General features: G+C 39.5%; 1 protein-coding gene across 7 annotated transcripts in view; it reads right to left on the bottom strand.

The window, feature by feature from the left end:
• dock10 (dedicator of cytokinesis 10) overlaps positions 1-20,730 on the bottom strand; it is a 64,512-nt gene that overhangs the window by 16,227 nt on the left and 27,555 nt on the right. For all 7 annotated transcript variants that reach the window (XM_076873206.1, XM_076873210.1, XM_004543705.4 and 4 more), the window contains exons 2-25: positions 16,451-16,570; positions 13,033-13,122; positions 12,199-12,281; positions 10,648-10,720; positions 10,204-10,347; positions 9,807-9,941; positions 7,752-7,938; positions 6,891-6,976; positions 6,293-6,376; positions 6,013-6,171; positions 5,563-5,811; positions 5,301-5,423; positions 4,671-4,753; positions 4,458-4,580; positions 4,289-4,368; positions 4,014-4,201; positions 3,811-3,876; positions 3,628-3,720; positions 3,362-3,485; positions 3,147-3,268; positions 2,878-2,961; positions 1,930-2,022; positions 1,587-1,705; positions 1,227-1,296 (exon numbers count right to left, since the gene is read on the bottom strand). In XM_076873206.1, the coding sequence (XP_076729321.1) occupies positions 1,227-1,296; positions 1,587-1,705; positions 1,930-2,022; positions 2,878-2,961; positions 3,147-3,268; positions 3,362-3,485; positions 3,628-3,720; positions 3,811-3,876; positions 4,014-4,201; positions 4,289-4,368; positions 4,458-4,580; positions 4,671-4,753; positions 5,301-5,423; positions 5,563-5,811; positions 6,013-6,171; positions 6,293-6,376; positions 6,891-6,976; positions 7,752-7,938; positions 9,807-9,941; positions 10,204-10,347; positions 10,648-10,720; positions 12,199-12,281; positions 13,033-13,122; positions 16,451-16,570 (2,778 nt within the window). The remainder of the gene's footprint in view (positions 1-1,226; positions 1,297-1,586; positions 1,706-1,929; positions 2,023-2,877; positions 2,962-3,146; positions 3,269-3,361; positions 3,486-3,627; positions 3,721-3,810; positions 3,877-4,013; positions 4,202-4,288; positions 4,369-4,457; positions 4,581-4,670; positions 4,754-5,300; positions 5,424-5,562; positions 5,812-6,012; positions 6,172-6,292; positions 6,377-6,890; positions 6,977-7,751; positions 7,939-9,806; positions 9,942-10,203; positions 10,348-10,647; positions 10,721-12,198; positions 12,282-13,032; positions 13,123-16,450; positions 16,571-20,730) is intronic.

Here is a 20,730-nt window from a genome sequence, read left to right as displayed (position 1 = left end):
CAATTCATGTCCAAGCATTCACCTTTACCTACTAAAATGCTGTCAAACCGAAAATGAGGACGTGGGTCCAGCTAGTGAATTATGAACTCTTTTTTTTTTTTTCAGAATAAATACAATACAGTACAGCAAACCAAATAATTTCTTATTTTGAACAGTCTGGTGAACACAACGACATTTAATGGCATGCTGTAGATAACTATGCTGCAGCTCTTTCTCTGTGTTTTGTTGTTTTGGATATAAAAAAGTTTTGATTAACTAAGATCATTTTCAGCTATTCAGTTATTAGTAACATGTGTTTGGGGGTTTTTTTCAATGAAAAAAAATATACGACTAATTAAAAAAAAAAAACACTGAAAGATTCCCTATGCAATTTCCTAAAGTCAGCAAAAAAACAAAGAAATTATTCTCATAATTTTCTGTTTTCCGATTTTTATGGACTAATCAATTAATTGTTACTAATATGCACAGTTCTATAGAAGCATTTGTAAAAAAATATGCTTTCATACAATAATATATGAAATTATAGCAAATAAAATATTTCAATCCCGTATATTTAAAAAAAAAACTACAACATAATTTGCATTTGTTCAAATGACACTACTGAATCTCAATGCAATTCACACTTAGTAGTTAAAGAATGAATACAAGCTAACACTCAGCACTTTAAATTGGGCACCAGTACTGCCGGACATCGTGCCAATCTGTTACTATAACAACCCTGTTGCCACTGACACTGCTTGTCCTCTCTCTTTGCCTCCCTTCATTTCTCACTGCCACTGCCTCTTCACGCTCTGCAGTCTTCCTTCACTGTAGCCAACATGAAACAGGTCTTGTGCTTTCTCCTGCTCTCTTCTCTAATCCTCTCACTGATTTTCCCCCCTAAACAAACATGCCTTGTGTTTTTGATTGAGCAGGCTGAATGTCCTAGTTTGCCTCCTGCTCAATCCCTCTCTCTTCTTCTCCTTTCCCTTTTTTCTGTGTTGATGTTTGCACAGCGTTCTGGGCGTGTGGCCCTAGCCACACTGTTGCTGGCCCAAATGCACCCAAACACACACACACACACACAGCTCCCTTTTCTGTTTTGTTTTTCTTCACAAATTAAATAGCCAGAGCAGGGTTTCCATTCCTTTGTGGAAAATATCAGACTTCTAAATTATTATATGATATTTCTGAGCATGTGCATGCAAACACACTGTATTCACCACACACGCCAGCTTCTTTTATACCTTGATGTAGGAGTGCAGGCTAGAATCCAGGTTTTCTTCATGGCACTTTGCAACAATGTGGACCAGTACTCTGTAGACACAGACCAACAACAATGATTTTATTCAATTGCTTTCATTGTTAAATAATATCAAGAATTGCTGTATTTCTCTCTTTGTTTCACTAGATGAACTTATTGTGTGAGTCTGGATTAATTATAGAACAAAGTAGCAATTCAATGACATCAACAATAAAAGGGAAGATACTGACTCAAACAGAAATATAAATCACTACACTCTTTTTCTCACTCTGCTTTCATCACCTGGATAAACCCAGGACTCTATTATCAATGCATTAAGGACCTCTGTAGTACCACTGCCTACCTGGTGGTGGCAGTAGTGACCTCATCATTGTCATTCTGAGTCAGAACCTTGAACAGCTGGTTGAAGAGGACTGGCAGAAATCGGACTATCACTGGGATTCTCTCCATGCTGAGGAGACCCTGGAGAAGGATGGGAAAGAAGCGAGCGAGGAGGAGTGGGTGGACAAGATTGAAGCGTGAAAAAGGGGTAAAGAAGAAACCGTGAAGGGGCTGGTAAAAGTCTGACGTGCTGACACAGTGTTGAACTCATTAGGATGTGTAGCAGTGTTTGGTAGTTAAGGCTCTGGCTTTTGTCTCATTCGCAAGTACTGAGATTTGAGGAGATACAGCGGCTTTACTCTGACCTTCAGGCAGTTGAGGAAGTTGGAGGTAGGAGGTATAGAGAGGTCCAGCTCTCTCTTCTGGCACTGCTGGAAGAATCGGTTCAGGTGGGGGTCCTGACACAGAGAGAGGAATTCTTGAAAAAATGAGCAGCTAACATCTGCGGTATTACTTAGTGGACTCTTTCCTTTTTAAACGACAGTTAATGCTGAAATATGAACTTCAGCCCCTCACAACTATGTTGTTGAGTGATTCAGCCCTGGTTTTATTTTAGACACCTGAAATGGATTTTACAACGTTAAAGCGTAAAAGATAAAAGGTTTTGGGCTGTAATTGTTCTTTTTTTAAACATATTTTTACATATATGACTGTATATTTACCCTGTCTTATAAGGGACTTTAAAGCCAGTTTATTGTAGTGTAAGAAAAAAGTCAGGCATAGATGAGATTTAGTCAATTAAGAAGCTGCTGTGCAGGGTTTCAAACATCCCATGATAGCAAACTGCACAGAAACTGTTCATTTCCTTTTTTTATGTGCCACGCTACATTACCACATTACCCTTTGATGCTGATTGTGCATTTGGGGCTCGTGTTTGCAGAAGTTTGGAAGGTGCATTTGTTTTAGGGATATTTAATTGCTATTTTCATGTTCATTGCCATTTAAAGGAGATAACTCAGAGAGGACGCTTGACTTTGACAAGTCACTTTAGCATTTTCAATCATTTCACAATAGCACTGTGGTTGGAACAACAGAAAGAAATCCTTCCAACCATCTATTTTGTTTTTGTTTTGTTTTTTATTTCATTCACAATACACACTGAATACATGTACATTCAGTGTTATGTGGGACTATAACCCACCCCAAAACATGCCGATCAAAGAGTGGGCATACAGAAGTTCTCACCAGGTCGTCGCAGTTTCAAAGCCAGAAAAAAGGAGGGAAAACCACAGAATCCCAAATGATGGTCGTACCTGAGTGTATACTGTGGAGATAACGTTGGTGGATACTTTAAAAATAGGCTTTCCTCCATCAACCCATTTCATATCTGCTCCATTCTGTCAAAAGGGAAGAGAAGAGTTTGTGTGTGAGGACTAAAAATATCACACTAATCTATTACACGGTGTAATGTTTAATACGCTTCCCTTTAAAAATTAATGCTACTATTAATCAGCAAGGTTTGCAATATTTACACACTCCTTTCGCCTGTCTCTTACCCTCCTATTTTTGCCCTCAGTCTCACCTTGGTGTTGCTGGCTTCCTTGATGGCCAGATATCCAGGAGGCAGGTTGCAGGAGATGGGGATGTTGAACTCCTGAGATGACACGCGGCCTTCTTTGAGCAGAGGCAGCCAAGAATATCCCACTAAACAAACCAAATAAACAAAAGAAATACTGAATAAAAGGCAAAAAATAACAACTACAACTACTACAGGCTGGAAAACTACCAATATCTCACCTGGGGTCTCCAGAGTCTCTTTCCTCTTTGAATTTGTCTTAGCATTAATGTCACATGTGACATGGTAAAAGGAGAAGAGAAGATGGTGCTTTTCATGGAGGTGAGTAGGAAGCTCAATCTTCACCTGAAGACAGAACAGCATTTAATGATTTATGTGCTTTAGAAAGACCTTTAAACGCGTTCTTTCTAAAGGTTGATAAAGCTGATCCACTTCTAGATTCTAATTATCTTTATGTGATGAATGGAGAAACAAATATGGTCTTCACCTCATCATAGAAGTCGGGGCTCTGAGAGTGATGTAGGACGGTGGAGCAGGCTGTTGTGGTAAAGACTGGTCCTCCTGGTTTGCCATAGATGCACTGTAAAAACAGCAGTTTTCCATGATTAAAAGGACTTGAATGGAGAAAGGACGAGTCGTGTAAAGTATGCCAGAAGGCGTAGCTTTCTACCTTTAAGGGTTTTTCAACCTCTTCATCTGAGCTGCGGAACTCCACGTAGACCGAAAGGTTACGAGCCTTGAACAAGAGGACCATTGTGATGTTAATGACTAAATACGTTCAAAAGGATTGCACCGTAGCAAAACACGAAGCATATAAAAACAAAACGAAAAACTTTATTTCAGTGTCGTGGTAAATGATACTAAGGGGCATACCTTAGCAAAGCTCTTCTGACTGTCATACTTGAGATGCTTAGGGTAGACGTAGATGTGGTTTTTGTAGACGCGATGTGGCTGAATGAACTTGGTGGTGTCCTGTGCAAACTCCTCCACCTCCACTGTGGGTTGGTGTTTAGTCAGGTCTTCAAAGGGCTTCACTGGTATATAGGAGGATGTCACACAGTCTGATGGAAAAAGATGTATGTCAAACGTAGAAATGAGAAAGGGATGAGGAAAAGAAAGCAGAATGGGAACATGAACAGCAGACGTACTAGGATGCTCCATTGGAACATAGTCTAACGCGATATCCAGCGTCCCAGGAATAGTCTGTAGTTTGCTTGTCTTCTCAGCCCTGTAAAGATAAAACTTTGTGTAAAATGTGGATCCAATCTTGGAAAACTATTTGCAGACTACTTTGCTAAAGCCTGCAGGCTATCTTACCTCTTGTACTCAGACACCAGCTTTATCAGGTCATCTGTGGAAATCTTGTTGCTCTCCTGTTTGAAAAGAGGTGAGAAACGAGACTCTCGGTCCAATGCTCCATGGTTGTCCTTAAACACTGACCTTTAACGGGAAGAAAGAGATGTAAATTACCAATGGATGAGGAAAAGATTTTAGGGGAAGTTCAAAAATATTATGAATACCGGCACTAACCTGACAGACCAGGCAAATGGCATTCTGTACTTTCCCAGTTTACTACAAAACTGTTTGTTGGACTTCAAAATCTTCTGAACAGTCTGTTCAAGACACAAAAGCAGAACCATGTAGAGAGGGAAATGTTAACAAGGTCCTGCTGACATTCCTGAACACTATACCTAAATTCTAGCTGACCCTGACAGAGTGACAGACTAAATCAGAGGTTATTTAATACAGTAACTCTGGCAGCTGCTTGGATGTCTGCTGATTCACTTAGCCACTTAAACAAGGATCGCATGGACCCCTGGCCTTGGGGAAAGCCAGGAAATGTCTAGGATTAATGATGGAAAAACATCATTCCTGAACTATCTAGCTTGACTGGCATTCAGTGATGAAGATAACTCGTCTTACAGAAAAAAAACAATTTTGCAAATGTCAATCTAAACTCTTTTACTAGATTAAGGCATTTTCCTTACAATAACAGCATGTCTCATGGCCCATTTTCCCAGTCTGCATTTAGATATAAGACACTATAAAAGCTTTAGCTCTCTGTTATTGATCAGAGGTTGATATAAATGCGGTATGAAGTCATATAAATACTGATTCAAACAGTTAGAATGAACAGAAAGGCAAAAGTTTGTTTCTGACCTTGCTGGAGTCTGTATTCTTTGTATAAGCTTCAGTTCCACAAGCAATATTTCCCATGAGCACTTTCTCCACTCTTGCGACCATCACTATGTCTGTGTGGGGGTTGGTCACTGAGAAAATGGCCTGCAGGGACACCAATGAAGAAGCATATTACAGCCTATGTACATATTAAATACAGAATAAGTAATGGAGAAAAAAAAGCATTATTTTCCCCTTTTCGTGTTATATCTATAAAACCTAACTTGGAGTAATGTCCTCGTACCTGTTTGGGAAAGCAAAGCCAGTGCTCCAGGTCCAGGCTGAGGTAACAGTCACCAGGCTTCCTCTCAGCAGGAGAACACAAGCCATTTTCCTGACCTCCAACCTCCGTACCCGGAGCCCCCGTCCCGTTACTTAGGCCTCCGAGCATCTGACGCACTGCCTCGTGGTTGAGGTCTACGTGGAAGTCTGCAGATACCTTCCTCCCTTCTCGTATATCCAGTAGAGCCAGCGAAACGAAGAAGGGTTCAATCTAGTGGTGCAGATTCAGCACAGTTATTGCCTGCACATTTATTCAAAAAGCAAATTTGACAAAGCTTCACTCAGCATAATATGTCTTTTAAATGCCTTTGGAAAAAAACACTAACGTATGTCGATATGTTTTATCCTGTTTAAAAGAAAACTGCTTATTAAACAGTAACACAATAAAGCAAAATGAGTGTCTTATGCTCACATTAGTGACCGGTCCCGTTTCACTCTCGTTGACGCAGCCTTGTAGCATGAGGTTGAAAGATCGGCAAGTTGCCATAAATCTCCTGCCAAGCTTCTCCTCAAAAGGACGCACTGGTGTGCTTTCAGTGGATGAATGTTCACTTCGTGGGCTTCTCAGAGCCTGTGGTTAGTGAAACACAATTTACTCGGAGGCCAGCTTCATTTTATTCAACTACAAAGTGCAGCAATGCATAAAGTAAAAAGTAGTCTACAGTGGTTATAATGTACTCATTTGTACTTACAGGAGTGTCTGGATCGAGCGAGAAAAGATTCAACCTCTCTTCTCTTCTGGCGGAACGAATTCCTTCATCTGTCTCCGAGATATACTGCGACAGGAAAGATGGCAGGAAGTCAGAAAGAGGCAGTCAGAGAGCAGTTCATTGCAAATAATAGCTACACTAATGTAATTTATGATATCTGTAAATAGAGTGCTTTTTTCCACTTTTGCTTTGATTTGAGTGTTTCTAGCATATTCTGGTCGCCTGAATTTATAGACTGCAGTTTTCTTGAAAACAGATACAATTACATTGTTTCTTTTCAGCCTGATAAAAATCACAACAAATTTTCTTCCTCATAAAACCAGCATGCTTGCACTGACAAGTTTGTTTTCTGCTCTTCTCCTAAAGTCTCAGTATGTTTTTCAGTGTATTATAATCACCAGGTGATGATCCATGCACATAGAATATGGAGCTGTTCAGGAAAACACGCCACCACCGGTACTGAGACACTTGGATGTATACTGTGCACGCATGTACTGTTAAATATGATAATACTATGTGTTGGTAGTCGTAGCTGAGTTATAACACTGACTAAAACATGTGAGCCTTTGGTGCAGCTAACCTTTGCTAGCTCTGGATTGATGCCGTTCTCTGTGGTTTCTTCATTTTCCTGCAAACAGGAGTCACTTAACGACAGGTCAAACACATCTGCAGAGAAAACAAACACAATCAGGACACCTGAGAGCGACTTTTATTTATGACTGATGGCTGACATCATTTAGTGGTTAGGAAAGTTTATCTAAGCAGGGAATTTTATGTTACAGATCATATAACATTTTCTTAAATAGCAACTCACTGGTCTAAATACACACCAACCAGAGTCAGCAGGCATATACATCTCAGAATAAAATATGACTCAATTTGTGGTATTCATGGATAATAAGGCAGGCAGGCTTCTAGAGAAATATACCCTTCAAACTGCCTGAAGCAATTTCTCCTAAAAGCCAGGCTGAACAAAAGGGCTCATTAATGTTAGGTTAACACACACCCACAGCCTGATTTAGAGGCAGGCTAACAGACCACAGAGCCATGACGGCTCTGGGCATTACATCATACCTTCACTTTTCACTGGACCAATTTTTAATACCCTATCAGTGTTTTGTGTTACGTTACAGGCTGTGGATCCATGCTCTGCCTCTCACACAACTGGCACAGAAGGATTGTTAATCACCACATCTGATGCACTGAACCAAGGTGGAGTCACTTTTGGGTATCAGATTAATTTCCTGAAAGTGATGGACTCAGTAGAAATTCCCCATTAAGGTCATGGCAAGATGACGGACATTATTTAGTCAGACAGAGAGAAAAAGGTTACACTTTCTGCTGACATCGACTATAAAATTGTGCCCATAATTTATCCAGATGCTGGAATTATGCAAAAAAAAAAAAAAAGCTTAATTCTTTTACATGAACTCTTTCTCACCCTGCCGGTGTTCGTTGAGTTCCAAGCTCTTGCGGTCTTGAGCTGGTGCTTCAGGAGGACTGATCTGTAGGATACGGGTCAACGTGCTAATCCACTCCTCCATGTCCTGCTCGCTCTCTGCGGCCAGCACAAAGTACGTAACCTCATTCATCTTCAGCTCAAAGGCATGTTTCCTTAGGCGGTTATTCTTTAGGGAAAGAATGAAAGGCAAGGAAAATCTGGTCAGGTTTAGTTCTCGGAAAATGCTATACGTTTTTGCATCTACACATGTAGTTTTTGAATGTAGGCCATTTTACTGTGTGTGACCATTCCTAGAGGCACATTTTTCAGTAGTGAGCAGAGGGTAATGTCAGTAGGGCTTTTCATTCTGCTTTATCCTAATAGGTTTTTTTTTTATTAATAGGAGTTCGAGCACAGGGCTTTTTAAATTAAAGCTTAGATCACACAACTATAATATAAGCAGTAACCTGCAGACTGAAAATTGATGGTCAAATGTAGAAGCCCTAAAACTCCATTTCTTGGACTAACTTGATGCTGGTTCCAAAAGCAAGTCAGTCCACAGAGAGATTAGTTAAAAATGTTAAAATACCCGGTTTTACAGCAGCTATAAACATGTTTACAGGCTATAAAAACTGTATTGTTTTTAATTCACCTTTTTCGATTGTTTTGAGGCCTGAAGCTGTGAAAGCTAAGGGCGTGATTGCTTAGGGCCCGCCATCATTTCATGTCATTTTTTAAACCTGGATTGCTTTGGCAACTGCACTAACAGCCACTGGATACATACATGAAAATATGAAATCGTTTGTAATCATAAACTGAGTTGAACCCACAATACAAGCGTTGCAGGTCCTGTCTGTAGATCATCTTTGGACTGCAGCATGCGTTTTGTTATTGCATGTCTGCACAGGTAACCTTGCTCTGGTGCTCGCAATTTATATACAACAAAGTTTGAAATATATAATTAATTATATATTAAAATAATTATTTCATCATTATGAAATGCACAAGTTCTTAAAAAATGTAGTAGCATTATTTGCTAGCATGTCCACATTATGACTTTTAAGTCTAAAAACATATTCATAGTTTTCATAACAGAAATCATTAAAATAGATTATTTAGGTGTTTCATCCCTTAGAATTAACACCTCCTGAAGTGTGAGGAAGTCTGGCTCTAAGCTTCTGTCCTCGATGGAGGAGATCAAGTATCTCGGGATCTCGTTGAACGAGCAGTGATGAGAGAGAGGAGCAGACTGACAGACGGATTAGTGTACCATCTGTAGTAATGTGGATGTTGTACAGGTCTGTCATGGTGAAGAGGGAGCTGAGCGAAAACTGACGCCATCGATTTATCAATCCATATATTTTCCTACCCTCAAGTATATCCAGAAGCTTCAAGTAGTGACAAAAAACTGAGACTGTGGAGGCAAGCAACAGGAATAAGCTTTCTTCGAAGGCTGGCTGGGCTCAGCATTAGGAGCATGCTCATTCGGGAGGAGCTCAAAGTGAAACTGTTACTTTTCCTCCCACCAAGTGGAAGGAGGCGGCTTGAGAATATGGCCAGAGTGCCTCCTGGGTGTTTCCTACATGAGGTGTTTCAGGCATGTCTAAATGGGAGGAGACCCTGGAGCAGACCTAAGAAACGCTGGATAGATTAGATCTCTCAGCTGGCAGGAACATCTCTGATTGCCACCAGAAAAGCTCAGTAGAAAGAGGTGTGGGCTCAGACTGCTGCCCCTTTGATCCAGACCACAGCAGGTACACAGTAGAAAATAGATCAATAGATCAATAAATATTTTAATACAGTTTCTCTACATTTATACCTTCACCCATATTTGTTTCTGTTATTTTTACTGTTGTAGCAAAGGCAGTAATAGTGAGCAACCTGTGATCATGGCAGGTTGTGCCATGGTGCAGCTTTATGTCTGGAAATACCCCTAAATCAGTCTATAATCTAATAGAGAACATTTTAGAGTGCAGATGCTTTTTATCTATGTTCTTGCTGCCTTTTTTCTTTTGTGGTAAAGTGCATGTACATGTAGAATGCACTAAAGCCTACCTGTACCACACCCGTGCATGAGTCGAGGAAGATGCACCCTTTTGGTTCCTTTGAGATCTTTTCATCTTTGTAGAAATTCATGATGTAGGAGTTATCTGTTAACTGGGTGAGCTGGAAATACCTCCTCTTGAATGACTGTCAAGACAGAAATATGATTAAAATTCATTTCCTTAGCTGAAGTAAATGAATAAGAACTTTAACAATGGGATAATGTGGATATTTTCTCATCGTGTTGAAAAGTATGTCACCAATTAAAGTCCCAGTTTAATTTCTAACAGACTGTAACAGTTCAGAAAATAAAGTAAAACCATTTTGGGTGGAAAAAAAAGTGAAAAAAGACAGACAGAAATAAAATGCACGTGGGCATGAAAATAGATAACATCCGACACTTCCTCACCCGAACAGTGATGCTATTGTTGACTGTGCTGTTAAAGTTCCCTTTATACAGCCAGCCCGAACGAAACACACCAATCCCTCCGCCTCCCCCACCACCACCTCCACCGCCCCCTCCTCCTTTGGATGACGACAAAGAGGTGGTATCCTGCAAAAACACAACAATGACTGTGATCAGTCAAAGATGCATTAACTGTCCATTCGTTCCTCTGATAGAATGGAGCAGATGATCGATACAGGAAAGGAGAATTTCTAGACTCCTTGAATCCATCCAGTTATGCTCATAACAGCTTCCCACTGACCTGTAAATATAACTAATCTTGCAAAGTCCATTTTAACAGCTTTTAGGCTGCAATAAACTAATTTAAACATGAGCCTTGGGATGTAACCAGTATGTAATGGATTCACTCTCAAAAGCATTTCAGAGAAGAAGATCATCATTGCTGACCTCATCCTTGTCCACATCTTCATAGTCAATCTCAAAAGAGTGGGATGGCAGCTTCTCTGCTTTGTACAGTTTCCTAAAAGGAAACAGGGAAAGGTCAGGAAGATGGACAAAAAATATGGCTCTCTGGCAATGAAATATACCAACGAAAAGGGGAAATGACTTCTGGAATTAATTTAATGCGCTGCACTTGAGTTGTGCAAATGACTATGGGTGGCTGACTCAGTTCCATCGTTTTCTGTCAGGAGGTAACAATGGGCCGTCCCCTTACTCAGTCCCGCTCCACTGATTTTAAAGGATGGCCCATCTTTGTGTGCGAGCCACAGGGCGAAATGCCTTTGTGCGTGCGCCATGAGCTGCAGACAGCGAGGCTGCAATCCGTGCTCTTGGAACCGCCCTCTACTAAAAGTCACAGAGTCGTAAAAGCTGTCCGACAATTTCTCGTGATGGACTATGTTTAGAAAAATGCTGGTAATTGTGGGCTGCCCACCGGAACAGGAATGCTAATACTGGCCAGCACAAATGAAGATCGGTCCAGCGGTGACAACCGCACACATACAGTAGCTGTATAACTGTACTCTGGCTCTCAGCCTGTAGTTCACTTCAACTTCAATCTTCAATCTGTGTGTGTACCGTTAATGTTTGGTTAAGTTGTTCGCTCAGTAAACAAACAACATAATAGTTATGTTTGCCACTTGTAAAATGACAGGACAAATGAACTTTGTGGAATGTTCTTTTTGCAACACTGTACTTGTGTTTAAGACACGTCTTGTTTGGCAGCTCATCCTGGATGTCAGTTCAGAGGTCATGTGAACTGAGTGAAAGAATATACAGTGGCAACCCATGGGATAGCATAGGGACATTCCCGTGGCTGAGAGCAGTAACAGCAGGGCCGCTCTGGGTAAGTCTCACTGGAACTGACAAAACTCAGTTTGACAGACTGACAGCCTGATTTAAATAAATTACTAACTGCTTGAATGGATGTGGCCGGATGATTGACGTTCAAAATAGCGACAAAGGGAAGTCTGAAAGTTTGTATTTCTTAAAGCTGAACGCCCTCACTCTTCAACACGAACTTTCACTTCACTTAACACTGGCCACCTTCTTGTGCTTCCTAATGACCTAATGGCCAACTACGGGTAATAAATTGTGGTTATCGCCAGTGTTAGCAGCTACTTATGGGTCTGCGTGTTCATGAGGAAAAAACTCAGCACATCATTAGTCAAGTCAAGCAAACCTGAAGACACATTTCTACTTGATATTATTGTAAAGCAATGCACAGAAAAATCTAACTGTTCAAAAGTAAAATTTTGCTGTATGGAGATTTAATAAGAGAATTTTAACAACAAAGTAGAAGACGTACATCCATCAAAGACATTTAGCACTTTTTTATGCTACTAGTATGGCAATGTGATGCCTTCACACTTCAATAGTTTTACAATAACATCCATTTAATATAACAAAATGTTCCGTTTTCAAATGTTAAACATTTTCTGAACAGAGCTAAAACATGAGAATAAAACGCACAAACACTGTTTGTCCACAGTGTTTTACCTTGGCAGCAGCCGGTAGTCTCCGGCGTAGTCGTCATACTTGAAATGGACCACATTTAGATCAGAGTTGTAATACTTGCAGGCCTAGAGGAAAGGATGAAGATTAGGTTTAAATATTACATTTCCTAAATGATGGCCTTTCAGGGAAACACAGACCTGGAGCAGCTGAAATATTTACAGACAATGAAGAAAGCCGTACAGCGCTACATGTCATTAGATTTAAATAATAAATGGAACTAAATCAAGACTCTTTCCCCGGGGATCTTGAATATAAAGATATCTTTACATGTCTAGTTCAATCAGTTTGGCTGAACTGGTACTCTCCCAGGGAGTGTACGGTGCAGTGAAAGTCACAGACAGAGCCTGAGGTACTTTCACATCCTGCCTGCAAGTCGAACACCGTGTAACTTTTCTCCTTACTCCCCTTTTTAAAAAAGACCTTGAACATGTCACAAATTAACAAATTATAAATATAACAGACAACTTAAGCGATACAATTTTTAGCTGTATACACGCACACACACACAAAGAGTCAATTGCACATGCTAGTCTTCAGTGAGGTGTAAGTGTACTGTCTGGGGAGTTTCCGTCTTCAGAGACACTACTTCTCTACTGAGCGCTTGAGATCATGGCTAGAGGATCTGAAACAAGCACTGATATCTACACACACATCTGCTTTATTTTAAAGTCGTGGTGAAACCGCTCTGCTGATATCAGGATGGCCTACTTTAAGGTCAGTCTGAAATGAAAGACCTAACCACCATGAACCTGAAAGACATCACTTAAAACCACAGGGTCTATAACTGCGTCTGGTACACTTAGACGTACAACTTACCTGTCTGACCAGCAGACATTCAGCGTGGAGTTCTGCCCCCTCGGGAACAGTTGATTTGACAGTGCGTCTCTCCTGAGGCACTGTGGATACCTGAAAGAATAAAGGGTAGATAATGACAGGTGGTGGATGGGATACCTTACTTCAAAATGTATTTAAAATTACTGCATGATTTTAAACTATTCTATACAGTAAATCCCTCATGTAGAGAACACGACTAAGAAAAGCAGTCAGCTTCTATAGAAATGTGTAAGCAATGGGACGGCTTACTGATCACTGCTGCTGAACCTAACTTCCATGGGTAAACAGAGGTTACTGATATTAGAAAATTATTCATTCATCTTTCCACTGATTATTCAATTATGCTGTTCAGGTTGTGTGTGATTAAAAAAATCACTTAAATTTAATTTTATTGATATAGCGCCAAATCAGGACAACAGTCATCTCAAGGCGCTTTATATTGTAAGTTAAAGACCCTACAATAATACAGTGAAAGGCCCCAATGAGCAAGCACTTAGTGAGAGAAGGAAGGAAAAACTCTTTTTTAACAGGAAGAAACTTCTGGCAGAACTGGACTCGGAGTAGAGCAGCCAAATGCCGCAACCGGCTCAGGGTGAGGGAAGAGAGGCAAGACAAAAGAGGAATGCTGCTAAAATGAATCGGACTTATGTTGAATTCAACTGAATTCAAATCAAGCCAATTTCATTTTTATAGTGCCACCTTAAGGTGACTCCTGTTGTGACCTGTTGTGACCTTAAAGTGACTCCTGTTGTAAGGTAAACACAGTTTAATAAAACAGCAACGAGGGTTTAAAGTACTGTTGTCTCATCTCAGGCAGAGCAAAAAGAAGAACCATCCATCTCATATGATTCTCAGATTTAACACTTTTCAGATTTGCTCTGCCATGTTAGAAAGCACTCTATCACAAGTACTTGTATGGTGTGAATGGTGTGTATTCCTGTAGTGGGTAAACACTAATGCTGGTTCAATAGCGTCACAATACACTTACTCTTTTTGCCTCCAACATGCTGCCATTCAGCATATACGATGCTGTAGGTAAACACAACACAAGCATTTCCCACTATGAGCACATCAGCCTGCTGATGCTACCATTTAGCTTGAAGCACCACTGTGGAGCACAAGTATAGCCCCATGGTGGCAGACTCTCAGACCTATCAGGACTCCTTATAGCAATTTATAGCTTAGATAAGACTAAGCAAAAAGCTGGTCTGTTAATGTAGTAATGAAATTGTTTCTGGTCAGCTTTATTGCCATGAATATGAATAATTCAAGTCAAATCATCTAATATGCATTCCCTTTATCAGCCCTGCTTGGGCTTACAATTAATAATCTCACATGAGAATCAAACAGCTTCATTAATAAAAATGTACATTTTATGATCCATGAAAAACGTCAGCATTGAATGTTTTTGCATGAAAGGAGACGCACTTTGCCTTTGTCCAATCATCTAGCCATATGCTGAGTGGACTGCCTTTCTTTCGACACTGACAAATACTCACTGTCCACCCAGCCAGTTTCCCTCACAAGTACCGAAATGTACTATCGGCTGTATAGATAAAGAAAATCGTAGAAGACTCCTTTTTTCTTTAAGCCACAAAGATTTTAGAAGCACCAGAGTCATGTATTAAGAACTACAACTCTAGCGTCCACAAGGAAATGAATCCCTTTACCACAAGCGGCTAATTAGAGCATTTTAATGTGCAGTGGCTCTATCTGAAGCAACACATTAGCACATAAATGAAGGTACTAATGAACAAACAGCTAAAGGAAGCCAGAGAGAATAAATAACTTTTTATAATGAAAAGACAGCTACATGCCCTAATAGTGAGAGTAAATGTGTTGTGCTGAGATGGAAAGTGGAACATATTGCATTTTAAACATCAGTAAATTGTTATCAAATTAAAAGCTTTGACACTTTAGTATCGTTACTGTGCACAAATATAAAATGGTGCAAATGCCTGCTAGCTTCTGGGGTTGGTAATTGTATATATACATATATATGAATATATATATGTATATGTAAAATGAAAAGTGGTGAACAATACAACATTTTTCATTTATTTTATCAACTTTCCTTCTGACGATGCTGTCTGTGTTGAGAGCTCAGTGGATCTGCGTTCCACTACTCCACCTAGGCTGCACTGTCGAGCGCAGATCCACTGAGCGCAGCGCAAGCTAGCGAGACAGAAGTTAAGCTCGTTGCAACTGCCTCAATGCTACCCGAAATTGAACCTCCCCCACCCTCATTCAGATCTGGCGTTTGGAACTATTTTGGTTTTCATGTGAAGCATGACCCTGATGGTAAGCACGTCATGGACAAAAGTAAAACAGTATGTCGGATGTGCCACGCAATGCTCAATTACATTGGTGGGAACTAGTGCCTTAACGTGTTGACACCATTCAGTCCCACGCACGGGGCGATCAGCGGTAACAGAGATTAACGGAGATTGGCCACGTTATAGCGTTAATGTCATTTTAACGAGGTTAACGCTGACAGCACTAGTGGGAACACAACGAATATGACTGCATTTTTACACCGACATCATCCTAGTGCAAAGACAAGTGGAAGTAGACAAAAACAACAAGCACGCATGCTACAAACTTTACCTGAGTCATTTAAACAGCCGTTAGCACATGATTCTCCTTATGGGGACCTGATATGTTTAATATGCTGCTTAGAATATAGCCCAGAAGAAGCGTATAGTATAGCTTTTATTTTGGAAAGAGACATTTCTCTGTAATAAACTCTCTTTTCCAAAGATGAGTGATTTCTCCATCAGATAGATTAATTTTTTTATTACTTTGTTTCAGCAATATTAAATTTAAAAACTGTACTTTTGAGTTAAAATATATATTTATAATTTTAATAAATGACAAATTAAAAAGGCATGAACATTTTTTGGTATCAAAAAATATCGAACCGTGACACCAAAGTATCGAACCGAACCGTGAATTTTGTGTATTGTTGCACCATAGATAGATAGATAGATAGATAGATAGATAGATAGATAGATAGATAGATAGATAGATAGATAGATAGATAGATAGATAGATAGATAGATATATATTTATTTATTTATTTATTTATCTAAACCACTTCATCATTTTTATTTTATCACAATAACAGCTCACTGAAGTCCACAAAACTTCAGTTATGCATGACATATTATGATGCAATCAGGCTGCATGGAAACTACATAGAAAGGAGGTAACATTGTCATTTTTTTCTCCCTTTTTTGGACATACCAGTAACTCAGTATTGATAACCTTGAATTATTATTATTTACTTAGTTATTTAGTAGAAATGCCTCTTGGCCTCAAAAACACGACACTAGACAGAGAAAACCATGGTTCATGGACATGTCTGCTTCAATCACATTTAACGGTGAATCATACTTACTGTGAAATCATTGTCAGGAAATAGGAGCAGGTCTCTGAGAGGGTCTTCTTTACACTCATCCCCCAGTTCAGAGATGACGGTCTCGTAGTCAAGAGGATCGATTACTTTAGGCTTCTCCTGCTGCAAATGGAAAAAGAGAAATGAGTAATATTTCCTTGTGGTTAAATGTCAGATATCAGTTAGATAAAATACCACAAAGCACACCAAGGTGGCTATGAGGGTGTTATTGTGTTATTGTAGCATTTGTGTGTATCTTATTCCACACGTGCGTATTTCAGTGTGTGTGCAGTGCATATTGAAATCCATGTATACGTGTTCAGATATGTGTGTATGTCTTCTGATCTGTGAGTGTGTACTGAGATCTGTGTGTGCATATTCAGGTGTGTGTGTGTAATCAGATTTGTGAAAGTATAAATAAATGTGTAAACGTGCATTGATATTAATGGCTGAAAAGTCTTAAGGTTTTGCTGGATGCACTGAAAATATAGACAAGTCACGAGCTTTTCGACAATCATTTTTGTATAACTGGAAAGAGCTATGAGCTCAGCTTATGGTAGAAAACTCTGACATCTATTGGCAGAAAGGAGCTCACTTAAAGAGCAAGCTTAAAAGACTCAGTGTGCAGGCATCACAACATTCACTATATTATAATATTATTAATATATGATATTTGCAACCTACTTGGAGCAACAACAAGAAATTAGCTTACAGTAATTCCCTCTAACTACAGTTACCAGACTTTTATACATATTCAGAGTCCAGAGACAGGCTGGGAAAAGTTTAGATGTACTTGATATAAGAATGGCCAAACTACATGTTTTGTTTGAACGTGAAATGCAGAATTACTGTGTAAATGCCAAAAGTAAACCGAAGTAGATAAGGAGGGGAGCCTATCTCAAACAGTCTTTTACCTCTGTCAGCAGTGACAGATGAATTAAGTCAAATTAATAGCAAACCAAGATAAAACTCCATTACAAGTAAGAAAGTGGCATTCAAAACCCTACTGAAGTATAACTATAAATACATTATCAGCAAAGGTTCAAAGTAAACTGTATCAGTACTTTAACTCAGAAGTACTACAGCAACCTGGTAGAGTTTTGACAAGTAGTAGAACTGAATATGAAGTAAAAATATAACCATGGTTATTATATATTGGCTTCATCTTTAATATTATGTTCCAAATCTCTTCTCTTTGGGGAAAAAGATGGCTGTCAGGAGGGCATTCCAGCTGCATCTGTCATAATTAACAGTAACTTCATCAGTCAGTACCATCAAGTCAAAGATTCAGATGGAAATAATATTTCACAGTACATTCGAAGCCTTGTACTGCTTGGTGTCACCTTAATATTTATACAGGAGCTTCACATACTAGATATTCATCCCTGGGATCAAAATTTGTCCTCCTCTTGTTGGGAGTAACTACAGCAGGTTGTCCACATGCTCTTCAGAGTCCACTAAAAATGCAATGCAAACCTGCGAGACCTGTCATATGTACTCAGGCATCACACTTAGTTCAACATTTAAAGGTGTTAGTCACACCAAACACAAAGAATGAGAAAGCGAGAAAAAGAAGACAGGAAGGATTCAAAGAAGGTAGTTAGAACGCAAGAAAGGGCCTGAGCCCGTGAACCTGAGCTCAGAGTTAATGAACTCTTGACTTACAGACAATAGGAATAGAAGGTCTGTCTCTTTTCAAAGATTAGGCTCTTTTGGTTAAAAAGATTAAAATAGGTTTCATGGCCAGGACATTTTGAATTTTTCATCCTCCACAATCATAACTGGTAAATGGACTGGTTCTTACATAGCACTTTTCTACTCTACCCGAGCACTCAAAGCACTTTCGACAACATGCCTCATTCAACCATTCACATCTATTCATGCAAGCGCTTTTTTTCCTATTAAAGCTTTATACACATTCACATTCTGATGAATGCATCGGAGAGCAACTTTGGGTTAGTATCTTGCCCAAGGATATTTGGCATGCAGACTGTGTATACTATTCTTTTGCTATTTAAGATTATTGTCACTCTGACGAACAAAGGTGTTACCAATCAGATGCTTTCTAGATGGTATTGCATGGTTGCTCAATAGCTGATGGTGCTTTTTTGCCTGCATAATCCCAAACCACGACCGACAAAACACTCACTGTTGTACCTCTCATCTCCTCTCTGACCTCCTCCTTACAAACTGCCGACAAGTTGAACCAAAAAATTCAATGGTGGATTCATCACTCAATCTGACCTTTTACCACTGATTTTGAGCCCAGTTCTTGTGTAATTCGGCATACCTCCGCCCTTTTCTCCATGTTTCCCTTCCTTAACTATAGCTTCTTGAAAGCCACCCTTCCACTAAGACCATTTCTGATGAGGCTTGGTGACAGTAAATAGATCAACTGAAGGCTCAGTTACATCTCTCAAGTCCATTGTCACGTCTTTTCTGGATTTTTTTTTCCTCTATCTAAACAGAGGTGTTGAACTCCAGGCCTCGAGGGTCGGTGTCCTGCAGGTTTTAGATAACACCCTAGGTCAACACACCTGAATCAAATGATTAGTTCATTACCAGGCCTCTGGAGAACTTCAAGACATGTTGAGGAGGTCATTTAGCCATTTAAATCAGCTGTGATGGATCAAGGACATATTTAAAACCTGCAGGACACCGGCCCTCAAGGCCTGTAGTTCGACACCTGTGATCTAAAGGATGTGACTTTCAGATACTGTTCATCTAGTGCAAATAGTTTTTTAGGCCTGCACTTCTTTTGTTTTCCACTTGTCCAGTTTCCCCTAATTTTTTTAAGGACACACTGCACAACATGACGAGATATGTAAGGGCTTCGGCTTATAATTTTGGGAATCACCTTGTTGATGCAAAAATACTATTTTATACCTGTCAACATCTGTCATTTGTGGCATTTTTAAGAGATTCAACTAAAGAAAACAAATTAGGTGTTTTCGTGACAGGCTGCTAGTCATAAAGTGCCTAAAGACTATTTAAAATTTGCTAAGTTGTCTGTTATGTGTAGGTGCAACACTGGTTTTGCTCAAGACCACCTTAAAAAGTACAAGAAAGTCTGACTACTTGGAATCAAAATAAGAAATAAGGGCTCAAGACTTCTGCATTGCACTGTATATTTTTTCTGAACCAAAGAATCAACGTAAATTAAAGATAGTTTTAATGTTCTACTTCATACTTTAGCTGATGGGGTCACAAGAGGCAAAATTGAAGCAAGGTTGTGTCATTCATGAGCTACATGTTACACGGTATAAACTTTACTATCGCCAGAGTCAACAGCAGAGACATAGAAACCTACAAAATACAGAACATACAGACACAAACAGTCAGAGTGAAATCGTTATAACAAACACACACTTAGAGCAGCCTACAAAGAGAAAAATAGCTATGTACATGACATTTCCTGTGTTGTGCCATGACATCATTAGGATCTAAAAGCGTTTTAGAGGAAGTAGTGTGTTGGTGAAGTGAGACGTTGACACACCCCACAGAACAATTCATAATAAATGTGAAGGCTAATTTTCAAGTACACTTGGATAAAAAAAGAGCAAAACCAACCACAACAACAAAAAAAAACCCCAGACTATTCAGAGAGATAAACTACGCCAGCAAATAAACGGCTGGAATTTTTTTGTAAACGAGAATTTAACAGATTATCACAGCGCCCCATACGAGACCATCTGCCTAACAGTCGACCACTGTCTAACTTTCTCTTTCTTTAAAGATATTTAGAACTATGTTGAAGCATGATGTAACTGCTCACTGAGTCACATTAATAACATTTACACATGTTTTATGATGGAGTAAATCGCTTCTGTCATTTAGAGAATAGTAACGGTGCAGCAACAGCAGCAAAGTGAGAGCAGGAGAGGCTGTGGTCAGAAAGTCAGAGGAAGTAATGATCTCTGGTTTGATTCACATGCATAATGCAGACTGAGGCTTTCAACCAGCACAGTTACAGCGCCTTCACAGCTAGAACAGGCTTCTTGGCAGACTATCAACATGAAGCACATGTAGAAGGCAAAAGTGTAACTCTACAAAAGGTGATCCCTTGACTTGTGACATTCATTTGTCTTGTTACTTCTTTAACTACACCACAGTTTATAGTTTTAATATTCATTTTTGCAGAGTAGTAAAGATCACGCTGCTTTGTATCCTTCCTGAACTAATGTTCTTTTGATTATCTAGATTTTCAGTTTCAGTTTCTTCTTGTTTCTCTATAGTCAAAGAACATTCTTAATAATAATTATAATGCAAAAATGCAAAGGTAC

Source organism: Maylandia zebra, linkage group LG14, assembly GCF_041146795.1.
Source record: "Maylandia zebra isolate NMK-2024a linkage group LG14, Mzebra_GT3a, whole genome shotgun sequence".
NCBI lineage: Eukaryota > Metazoa > Chordata > Actinopteri > Cichliformes > Cichlidae > Maylandia > Maylandia zebra.
Note: the sequence above shows the minus strand (reverse complement) of the source record. Positions and strands in the feature narration are given on the sequence as shown.